Source organism: Polistes canadensis, unplaced genomic scaffold (genome assembly GCF_001313835.1).
Source record: "Polistes canadensis isolate GaletaPanama2010 unplaced genomic scaffold, ASM131383v1 scaffold_117, whole genome shotgun sequence".
Lineage (NCBI taxonomy): Eukaryota > Metazoa > Arthropoda > Insecta > Hymenoptera > Vespidae > Polistes > Polistes canadensis.
The window spans coordinates 331,073-343,746 of NW_014569664.1; the positions used below are offsets into that span (position 1 = coordinate 331,073).

At 33.7% G+C, this 12,674-nt stretch overlaps 1 protein-coding gene across 1 annotated transcript; it reads left to right on the forward strand.

The window, feature by feature from the left end:
• The first annotated feature begins 6,873 nt into the window (after positions 1 to 6,873).
• Positions 6,874 to 7,327, forward strand: LOC106787867 (junctophilin-2-like). The gene has a single exon (XM_014750591.1). The coding sequence runs from the start codon at positions 6,974 to 6,976 to the stop codon at positions 7,310 to 7,312; it is 339 nt and encodes a 112-aa protein (XP_014606077.1). The 5' UTR covers positions 6,874 to 6,973; the 3' UTR covers positions 7,313 to 7,327.
• The last annotated feature ends 5,347 nt before the right edge of the window (positions 7,328 to 12,674 follow it).

Consider the following 12,674-nt stretch of genomic DNA (forward strand, 5'->3'; position numbering starts at 1 on the left):
TTCTCGTCGTTCTTTAGTACACGCGCGTGTTACCTACAACGATATGGCCCGTGTTAACACGCGTGACTAAATATTATCTTCCATTTATTCATATTTATAAATAATATTATTTTATCATCAACAACAATCTTCTGCTTTCGATCGTTGTCCGTCTGTAAAAACTACCATCGAATCCTACCTGTCCACCAATTTGGATATTTTGATACGTTTGAAAAATGATTGTTAGAAAGTTTAATTATCGTTGAAACGAATCTTCGTATTAACCAATCGTTTTTTGATACCCAGTGATGTGAAGTGATCGTTTAGAAACGTGTTTTAGTTTTCTACGATTCAATTTAAAGGATTTTTCTAAACAGGACGAGAAAATGATCGTTCATCGCAAGATCGTCCGATGCTTACACAATCGAGTGAAATTTTATATTCATGGGGTTAACTTGAGAATGCTATAGGTATGCGCACATGGTATGAATTATTTTCTAAACGGGGTTACGAATGTGGTAATAATGTAAAATAAATTTACGATCGATACTTGACGTATTTTAAAGATATTAAATCCGAAGAATATTCTTGTTTTTTAATGTAATAATCTGTTATTAATAGCTACGTAAAATTTGATATTATTATTTGTTCGTATTTTATGAAAAAAATTCTCTTCTCATTTGATCTCAAAACATATATATATATTTTCTCGTAGGATGCGAAACATGTTACAGTGCGTGTTCCAATCTCCAAACTAAGACTGTTTATGCGTTCCGTATCTACTATGTATTTTCATTTGCAAAGCTAAGCAAAAGTCTGCTTCGCGAAAAGTAGAATCGTCCACGAATTCGTTCACTTGAATTTGTCTTTTCATTTCTTTATCGCGTAATCTAGTTTTATTCTCAAATATTCATTATAATTCGCTATGAAAAAATAAACTATAATACAAGAAAAATACAAATCAATAAAAAAAGTAAATGTTAGCGTAACATTTGTTCAAGTATACCAAGTAGAAAATTATTATAATTACTTTTCTGCTATTCGATCGTTATCATAATGATAAGAGTCTCTTCGACAAAATTAATTTATCAATTCATTCTTAAGAAAAATAATTTATAATTATTTCACCCGTTCTTCTCGATATGTAAAATCAAAATTTATTTTTGTTATACATCCCTGCATGATAAAACAAAAAAAGAAAATAAAAGTAGCCGAGACGAAAGAAAAAATCATAATTAGCACGATATTCTTACAATTTTTTTCGCTTTGTAGAAACTTGGCAGGGAGGGAGGGAAGAGGGAAAGAAAAAAAAGAATGAAATTTTTCTTCGAATCGGTGGCGGCGCGTGGTGGGGTCGGAGGAGTGGGGGTTGGGGTAGAGGGAATAACAGACTAAACAATGATTTGGGATATTTAGCTATTGGTGTAAAAATCATGTCCTAAGCGTGCGTACGAAGGTCGGCATAAAGGAAGGTAGATATGTTTATTTTCCGTGATCTAATATTCGGCTTCGTGGTATGATATACAAGTAGCGTGGGTTGATATCAGTAGTAGTCAGCTGTATCGTCAGTGGCGCACGCTCCCGCGCATGTTGCTCCGGATCGTTCTAATATTCATTTGAACGAGGGGTGGGGGTGGGGGGATAACTGGGAGAATGAAGAAAGCGGGAAGAGAAGGGGACCAAGAAAGGGGAACTGTGGGTGGGGGGTGGGGAATAACATTTGTCTCGATCGGAAATTGTGTCCAATACGATTATTCTTTTTCAATCTTATAAGATATATATGTGTATATATATATTGTATATATATATATATATATATATATATATATATACATCTTATACACTATCGTGCATCGTAAAAAGAGACGTGCAAAATCGTCGTAACTATCTCGGTTGGCACAGACCTCGTCACCTTTTCGGGACCGAAGAACCGCGTAAAGTTTATTTTAATAATGCGTACGTAGAACGAGCGCGTCGCGCTTGCTTCTCCGACACGGCCTTTTCTATTTCGGCATTTCTTCCTTTTCGCTCGAATCTTTGTCGAAACGAAAACAAAAAAAATAAAGAAAAAACAACATTGGATACCTATATAATTTCTTTGCGTTTAGATTTGATCAACGGTTGATATAATATATCGTAGAAAAAATATTTTATCGTTTTGTATAAATATTTTTGTGAAATATACATTTTCGTTCCACAACGTGTGTTTGAAATCATTTTAAATGATATCTATGATGATCTGTTGTCTTGATGATTTATTATAACTATGAAGGTTTAATATGGTGGTCTTCGATTTTTAGGATAATTTTTCGTAAAGTATTTCTTTTGATCGTTCCAAGTTTATTTTAATACAATCAGCGTGTGCATATTATCGAAAAGCTAATTTAACGAGACGCATAAATTTTCGAGAAAGCATGTGCCAAATTTATATTACAAAATTTTAAATAACGTTAGTTAACAGATCTTTTTGTTTTGATATTTTATTGTTACATTGTAGATTATACGATATTTCGATTTCTAAATTAATTTTTCTTAAAGTAATCTTTTCTAAATTATTTCTAAATTTTGTTTGTTTTAATTAAATGAACAATCACATATAAACAAGAAAAACAATGTAACGGAACGCATGAATTTTCAAGACAATTACTACAAAATATTTCTTGAAAAAATTTTTAATAATAACAACGATCTTGTTATCTTATTAATTTATTGTAAAAATGAAAATGAATAGATAGTGTCGATTTCTTAGCTAATTGTAAGCAAAATAACTTTTTTCTCGATTATTTCGAGTTTATTTTAATAAAGCGAACGTATATAATATATTAACGTCGCTGGTAACATCATCGTTGGTCTTTTTTAATCTCGTCTTTACTCCTTATCCACCTGAATCTCCGTACGAAGGAGAAACAAAGAGAGTGAAAGAAAGGAGGGGTGGCAGGGAAGGGATGCTTGCCTCGCTCCGACATTATTTTTTTCGTATATTAATAGTTGAGGATCGATTAATTGATTTCTGATGTAAATAAATAAAAACCAAAGAAAATATAGAAGACTTGTGCGTGTAATAATAAAAAAATATAATACAATGAATAACTTAAGGAAAATAATTAAAATTTTTAGTTAAACGACGGACAACTAATTAACGTAAAATTTAAGTAAAATATAATACACACGAAAACGGGGAGAATTATTGAACGATATCGGGATGGTCTACTATCTTCTTGTACTGTTTCATGTTATTAAGAAGTACTATACAGAATGAACTGTTCGAAATAATATCGAAATAATTCCATTCATAAGTATCGCTCGTTTTAATTATTTCTAATTCTACAAAACTCTTTATCGACAATATCACGTTTTTTTTTTTAATTTGTTATCAATTAATTTATTTTCTTAAATAACGTCATCTAAAGGGATCAACTACCAAGTTTAAATTGATCCTGAATAGAAAGAAAATTATGAGCGATAAAAAAGTTAGGAATAATAAAAAAAAAGTGTTAAGAAGTGTTAAGAAAAAGAGTGCGCTTGCCGTATGTTCGTACGTTTCGATTGACTCTGTGTGTATGTGTATCTGAAAGAGCGAAGCGAGAAAAAAAAGAGGGAAGAAAAAGAAAAAAAAATCAAGTTTTAATTTAATATTAAAAAATAAAATCGAAATAAAATGAAAATAAATAATACCATTATTTAAATTAAGAAATAGAAAAAAAAACCGTAATAATTGTGATCATTGTAATATAATTTTCAAAACAACGATATATTTATTAGTTTATCGATAATGCCATATATAATAATTGATAATAATGATTAAAATACATACATTAAAAGTGAGCATCTTTTTAAAGAACGTGGAATTTAATTAAATTTTAATATTAATAAATAAACACAAAATATATATATATTGCAAATAAATGTTATCATTACTTAAACAAAGAAATTGCAAAAAACCGTAATAATTGTGATAATGTAATATAATTTTGAAAAAACAATGATATAATATTAGTTTATCGAGATAATGTCATATAATAATAATTGATATTAATGATTAGATAAACATTAAAAGTGATCAACTTTTTAACGTGGAATAACTAAGGTAGTAATATCGCGTATTCAGAAACATTCTCGCCGATTTTCCGAGCGCGTCTCGAGAGTAAGAGAACTCCTACTATTTATAAATTGGTTTGAACCCGGTCGCATTGGCGATCCTCGTCGTCGTGCGCGGCGCGTTCTGGTGCGGCTCAAGCAAACGGGCTAAGCCTTCGGTCCCGAGCTGCTCGTGCTGCCTCGTGGAACCTCGCGTGGGGAACAATTCGCCACCCCATGATAAAAATAGAAGCTCCTAGCCAGCTAGTCCAAGCTCCGACCTAGGAAAGAGAGGAAAGGAAAGACAGAGAAAGAGAGAGAGAGAGAGAGAGAGAGGGAAATCTAGTGAATGCGAGTACGAGTGAGTGTGCGAGGAGTAAAAGAGAGAGAGAGAGAAAGCTACTGAATACGAGTTATAAGTGTATTAGTAGAAGAGGGAAAGAAAAACAATGATATTCAAATGAGAAAGATAGATGATAAAGAAATAATACAAAAGCTAAAGATATAGATAGAACAATGAATATATGATTATACATAATAATAAAACCAGGAAAGAAATCAAGCAGAGTATGATTCTCAGAGTTAGAAAGAGAGTGTAGAATTTGAATATGGCTAAAGATCGATAGATCGGAATAAACGTTTGGTAAGATCCAACATAAACGACGTTAACGAAGAAACGAAGACGACGCACCGGCGCGGCGCACCGGTGGTAGCCGATGCTGCTGCTGCTACTGGCACGTTTCGATGCCGTCTTTCCATCCCTCTCTCTCTCTCTATTTCTTTTTCTTTCAGCCGAGAGCTTTCAGTTCTTCGTCATCCGTCGTCTTCGACGCGAAGAAAGTGCGTCCGTTTCTTTGGCGAAGCACACGCGAGATTAGTAATAAGCCTCGCTAAGATCGATCTTATGTTAGTTCGTCATAAACGCCGGCGTTAAACAGTTTACGTACCTGCTGCCGCTTCAAATATATACATTCCCAATTGAAAAGAAAAAATAGAAATGAATGATTAAATATAGGGGAGAGTTAAATTAATGATTTATATCGATTGGAGTTTTCTTTTGGTACGGGTTTCGAAGATGGTTTTTCTTTTTTCTTTTTTTTTATAATTAGTGCTGGTGTTTCTAATGAAGATGATGTGAACCATTTTGATAAAGAAAGATATATATACAAAAATATATATATATATATATATATACATATGTGTATGTGTGTGTGTATATATATATATGTTATAGATAGATAATCGAGAAACATAGAGAGCGCGCGCGCGTGAGAGAGAAAGAGAGAGAGAGAGAAAGAGGCACATTCCGAGCGGATCACGGATGCTTATAGAAGCGTTGCGTAACGGCGTCAGACGAACAGCGAAATTGCGGCGGCTGCGGCAGCAGCAGCAGCGGCTACCGAAGCGCGTCGAGCTTCGGCAAGATCGAAAAAAATTGTAGATCATTATCTTACGGTGCCCATAAGGTGGTGGTGTCCATACGAAAGAAAAATAAAATTCGAGGAGGTAGAAGGAGGAGAAGGTGGAAAAAGGATTTTGTGCGAGTTAAAAGTGGATCATCATCATTGGTGTCACCTAAAACAGGATCGGATACAAGGTGTTCTCGTGATCTCGATCAGGGATCGAGGAGAGGAAAGGAGAGAGAACCCTGGCCGCGTGTGAGAGTGCGCGAGTGAGTGAGCAACGACCTGTCGTCGTCCAAGAAGAACACGAAAAAAACCTTCGAGTTGCTAGGGTATGTTAGATTAGCTTGCTCCGAGGGGGTTCTCTAAGTGGACAGGTAGAGAAGATTGGGGTTGTTAGATACGAGCAGAGGAACAAGCTGTTTCGTATAAAATGAGATAGAAAGATAAAGAATGAGAGAGAAGTGAGAGAGAGAAAGTAGATGGATATATCCCTTTGGTAATATCAATTCTGCTGGTGTCTCGAAACGTTTCAAGGCCAATCTTCGTCCCTCGATCTACACATTTATTGACACACGCACGTCCGCACACTCGAAACGCGATAGAGAATTAACGCGCGCGCACACGCATACGTATAGGTAGAATTGTCAATTTTGTTTATTTTATTCCGATCGATTGTTCGTATTTTGCATCGATATAAGTTGATCACTTTCACAGGATAATCTCATAATGATATCGCTCGGGCTATCTTACCGCGTGATTAATAGCCTCAATCTAATGGCCCGTGGTAATATAACGTCGGTTAATCCAACTACTTATTATTACATAATTTTTGCACTTTTTCGAATAGAATAGAATATCTCGAGATTGTGGTCTAGAAAACTGATTCAATTTGCACAAAAGACCGGGAGATTAAGTAATAGAAGCAAAAGAGGGTAATTCTCATGTTTAGGTATCGTAAACGGGGGTGGTTGTTGTTCGGTTATCCTACAAAGATTTAAGAGAGGAATTTAGCGAAAAGGAAGAAGAGGAAGAAAATAAGGAAGAGGAGTGAGAGAGAGAGAGTGAGGGAGTGGGTGAGGGAGAGGGAGAGAGAGAGGGAGAGAGAGAGAGAGAAAAGAGGGGATAGCGATAGTAGTATTAGTGCTAATAGGTGTTGGTGGTGGTGGAGGTGGAGAAGGATGGAGCAACGTCCAAGGAGACGGGGAACATACGGACGTTGCTGACGAGGAAGGAGCGAGAAGAGGAGGAGGAGGAAGAGGAGGACGAGGAGGAGGAGGAACAGGAGGGGGAGAGGAAAAAGAAGAAAAGGAAGAAAAAGAAAAAGACAACTACAACTATAACGACGACGACGACGACGACGACGACGACGACGACGACGACGACGACGACAACGACGAGGACGACAACGACAACGACGACGACGACGACGACGACGAGGACGAAAAAGAAGAAGAGAACGAAACCGACGAAATTAAAGAGACGAACGACGGTGCGTGCGACAGCCACGAGACATGCAGCAACAGCAACAGTCCGGACAGCAGCAACAGCAATCCGGAGCACCGAACGGGGTGGCGGGTGGTGCCCAATTGCCTCAAACAGGTGGCGTCAGTCCTGCTCAGCCCGGTGCGACTGGCACGACTACTGCTAGGCCACAGGTGAACGGTGGTAGATTCGACTTCGACGATGGTGGTACTTATTGCGGGGGATGGGACGATGGCAAAGCTCACGGGCACGGTGTTTGTACCGGACCCAAGGGACAGGGTGCTTATTCCGGTAGCTGGCACTATGGATTTGAAGTCTCTGGTGTTTACACTTGGCCAAGGTATGATATTTTTCTTATCCTCCTTTAACTTTTGTCAAAACATTCACACGTGTCTTTTTGTTGAAAACCATTTAGTCTTTATAAATCTGACTCATTTTCCATCATGGATTCTTTTCCTTTTGTTGGTTTATCTTACGTTAATCGTGGAAGAATAATAGAATTAACTTGAATAGGTTTTCTTTCGAAATATTACCTTTCAAAATTCAACTTTGTGTATGTGGTACGCGATAACACTAGTCCGTGAATCTTGTTGAAAGCTTTTATGGATCCTTCTTCTTTTTAAGAATCCCTATTATCGATTTTATGCTCATTGGACTAGTTCTAACTAGATTGAAAATTGTTATGCCTTTTCGACTATCGTTGAAGTCGTTAAAAGTTAACAAAGCGTTCCTCATTTTCCATTACCTAACTTTATTTCGACGGAATACTGTAAAAACCGTGACGAAATGACGCGCTCGTTGTATCGCACAACAGTGGTGTGTTTCGAAGCAGAACGAAGGCACTTCTTCGTTCGTTCGTTCGTGATGAGCGACCTTGACACATATCTCTGTATATACCTGAAGCACGGGCAATCTCCTGATCCTGAAAGTGGGTCATAAAGTACAAGGACACCGCATCCGGATCAGCAGGATTTCATCCGCAACAAAATATCTTTATCTCTTTCTATCTATCTTGTTCTCTCTTTTACTTTAAGCGTCGTTAAATTTCAAGCTTTTAAATACTTTGATTCGAATGTCGAATAATTTTCTTGTAAATATTTAAGATTTCGCTAAAGATTTTTTTTAATGGACGAAAAAAAAGCGGAAAAAAGAAGAAGAATACGTGGAAGTAAAGGAAGAAGGGTTAAAAAGAAAATGGAAGTTTGCTATTGGCATGCAACGATATCGACGAGTTTTTTCCACAAGCACGACTGAAACGTTTTTAATAAGCTCGACCTAAATGATTAAGCTTTCCGAGTATCGTGTATATGAGAGAGAGAGAGAGAGAGAGAGAACTAGTCATCAACTAAAAAATATACCACTCACTTTTCTTCCACCGAAATTGGCCAGCTCGAGCAACGGAAGAATGCACACTCGGTGCTAATTATATTTAGATCGATGATTAGCTGTCACCGTGAAAAAGAAAAAAAATACTCACTTCGTATTTCGAACGATAGATCTTCATTAATTTTACCACCACTCGAATAATAACGAATACAAATCGAAGATCGATAAAGAAGTAAAATATCCAACTTCATCGACCTTATTACTAATGGATGAAACTCGGGGAAAGATTTACTACGTTCTCAGTTAAATGAATTGGAACAACAATAAAGACCTTTTTATTTTTGTCGTAAGAATACTTCAGATAATTGTTCGTCGAGTAAATAAGAAAAAATGAGGAATGAATATTGAGAACAATACCACGACGTCACGATACGAATTATGGTTGTTAACGTCTAACAGTTTAACAAATTCTTATCGTGATATTTACATCGATCTATGCAAGTTACAGTATATCTTAACAATTATAAATAATTCTTTTCTGCAAGCGCTACCATTAAAACGACGTCATATAAACCGTTAGCAATTAACAGGATAACGTTAGATGATATCTTCGTTTGTATGCGACACAAACATTAATACGAGATGCTGTTTATAAGCACTCAGGTCACGCACACGAACGTTAAAAATCCTACGAAATGGATAAATGGAGGAAAGGTAATTTAGAACGAGTTAGAAGAAGGGTAAGATTACGATCGTGATATGAAAGATAAAATCGATTTTTTTTCCTTTCCTTCTATCCTTGCCCTCTCTTGTCACCCCGTCCCCTGATCCTCGATTCCACCCCTCAAACCTCAGTGGTAGAAAAAAAAATCATATTGAAAACGAAACGAGACGCCGCTGTTAACCCATTTGCATCCGCAAGCAGTATAATCCAAGCACGATGACTATCATTTATCATCGAGCGTGGAATAATCCAGCAAGTGAAGAATTTCATTTAACACCAAGGACTGGAATAATCCGCATAAGTGTTGTGAACAATACGTAAATAAAATTTGAAACTTTTAGTGCATCATCTTAAAATTAGATTTCCAGTTAAGCCATTCATTTGCCAAATTGATTTTTTCCATAAAATTAAAAGTAGAGAAAATCGATAAGAATACATATATTTGTTCAATAGTTACGCAAAATGTAATCAAATCAATCAAAAGTAGGGGATTAATTAAATGCACTGACAATAAAATTAAAAAATCATTTTTAATATCGTTTTTGTTTGTGAACTGCATAATTGTTGGTATAACGAAAAAAAAATTTTGTTTGGGTTAACAATTTTTTTGTAAAATAAATATATAACTTTTAGCGTCAAAATTTGATTCAGATATTAATGAAAATTAAATGACAAAAAAATTAAAACATAATGTATATATTATAATTTCCAAATAAAATGGGAGATAATAGGAGCCCCCGCCGAGTGTCAGTTCAGTTTATAAGTGTCAAGTTTTATTTATAAAGCTTAAGATTATAATTTAAAATTATGATGTAAATGGTTTTAAATCGACGTGTTTGAGTTAAACCAAAAATCATTTCAAATCGTTCAAAGTCGTAACGTTTCCGGCTTCTTCCTTGTTAGGAGTAGAAGAAGAAGAAGAAGAGGAAGAGGAGGAGGAGGAAGAGATCGAGTAAAAGATGAAAAAAGAGAAAAAATAGGGAGCATAGAGGGAGGGTGGGAGAAGGATGAAGATGAACGGAGAAATAAAATAAAAAAAAGGGAAGTAAAAGAAGGGGAGTGAAGAGAAAAGGGGAAAGAAGAACGTCGCGTCGTATCTAGGCCGAGGGGAATCCGTCGTTTCGTTTCCGTTTTAACTGGAGCAAGGTCGTCGTTCCACGTTTTCCTAGGGAGCGTCCGATAAATCTTCTCGTTTCTCTTCTTCTTCATCGTTCAGAATCGAAATCAAAAAACACTTTTTGCGTTCTAATCCTAGCAAACGAAATATTTACGATTTACGATCATTTTTTATATCAAAATTATCAAATGATTAGTTAATGTTTATTACAAACATTTTTTTTTATTTTTCAAAATATTCCTGACGTTTAAGTAATAAAATCCAGAGTTGTCATTGGTATTAACTTATTTTGGATATGAAAAAATGTCCGATGGTCAGGTCAATTATTTTTTTTAAATGAAAAACAATTTTTTTGTAGTGTAAATATTTATATTTTTGTAAATAATATTTTATTTTTTCTGCACTAGGATCAAATAAAAATTTAATAATATTGTTAATCAAGGATTATTTTCCTTGTATTATACATTTAATTATTAATCAGTCATTTTGACTGATTTGATAAAAATACATTCATTATTAGTAATTAATTAAATTATTTATTAATAATCTCGCAATTAATTCTTAATTTTGAATTTTAACGAGTATCAAGAAGTGGTATCATTTGTTTAACCAATAAAAACCTTTGTTACTTTCTATCAAACAATTAAATATTTTTCATAGCCCAAGATACAGATAAGATAATATTATTGAATAATTTGAATTTTATTGTTTCATTATCAGCAGTATTTCACGAGCTTCAAACATTCTAATTTTTCGTAAATTTTTATTTTATAAGTAGAAATATTAAGAAAGAGAATCATTGAATTTGCTGTAAATATTCTTTTTATTTTTTGTTCTTCATAATGTTCCTTTCTTTTCCAAGCATTAGATATTTTGCATAACTCAAGATAAAGATAAAATAACTCTAAAGAATAATCTAAATTTTATTGTTTCGCCGTAAGCAATATTTTACTTCTAGTTTAATTCTATTTTTTCGAGTTTTGTTTCCAACGACGCGTCAAAGGCTGATTGTTAATCGCTTGGAAACATTTGACGTTCGAATGGTGACCCTAATGTAATATTGAGCTTGGCATATCACACCAGTTTATTTTCTCTTTAATGCTAGGAAAGCACACGGGTCGTAGCCTTCTACGCTTTTTGTTGAACGAAATGTGTTCTAGAAAAAGATTCGACTAATGATCTCGACAATAAAAGAAGGGAAAAAATCGATAGATTAGTAAAAAATAATAACATCTAACCGTTTGTTCTGGTGAAACATTTTTCAATAATTTTCCTCCCTTATGCGAATCTAAATATCTTTTTTTTTTAAGTCCTTCTGCATATTTAAAGGGTATTTTACTGTAAACATTTTTTTCTTTTTTTTTTTTTTTTTCTTTTATTTTAATAGTATTATAATACAAAAAGGTATTATAGTTTTAAATTCATTTCTTCACAAATTTTTCATAACTTATTTATTGCTGTTAAATAATTGAACAACTTTTTTAATGTCAAAATTTAATTCATATATTTATCCATTTATCAAAAATATTTTTAAACATTTAATTAAAAATATAAATTTGTGATAATACAAACGTTTTTCTTCTTCGCTAAACAAATATTTTCCTATTGCATCTGTGATTTCAGCTATATTGCTAATTAGAAATATAAAAATAATTATTAGAACGAGTTTGACTCTACCTGGTAACGAAATAAAAGAAAATAATCGTTAATAAAAGGAATAATGGACACCTTGAAAATTAATTATTAATTGCCATACTTTTTGTATCCTAAGTAAACGAAAATCATAAGAAAGAAATACAGATTTTGAATTTATTTTTGCTCGTGATTTAATTTCACTAAAAATGTTAAATATAAATTTTAAACCTACAAAATCAGTAAGCAGATTTTATAATATCGTAATGGTCATTTTTAAAAACACGGTATTGAGAAACTGCATGAATTTTACCTTACAAAATCCACCTTACAACTTTGTCGAAAACTTTGGTAATTTGAATTTTTAAAAGAATATTCTTGAAGAAAATATAAACATAAAAATCTATTTGTTTCAAATGTCAACGGTAAAATACGCCGTAAAGCATAACGTCTTTTCACGCTTCTTTTCGTAACAAATTCATATGAAAAGATTTCGTTTTTAAATGAAGGAAACCCGTTTATAGGATAAGCGTAAATGAACTTGACATATTACCAATTAACAGAAACATAAGTTCGAACATAAATTCATTCTATAAATTTAAACAAAAATACTGAATGATAAGACCGATAACCGAATGCTCTTTTGCATCTTTAATTTAAGTAACACGAGACCACGTGTTAAGCAACGGCGCTACTGTTAAATACTTTTGAATAATTACTGATAGTAATTAATATGTCACCGTTGTTTACTGAGGATGTACATTACGTAAGATAATCGAACCGTATTCCCTCTTATTTTCTAAACGTAATATACAAATATATATTAATATAATAACAATTATTAATAACAAAATAAATAAAATCAAAAATTATTATTTGTTCAATTGATTGATTTATATTCTGCTAATAATTAACACAAAAGTTTATTTAT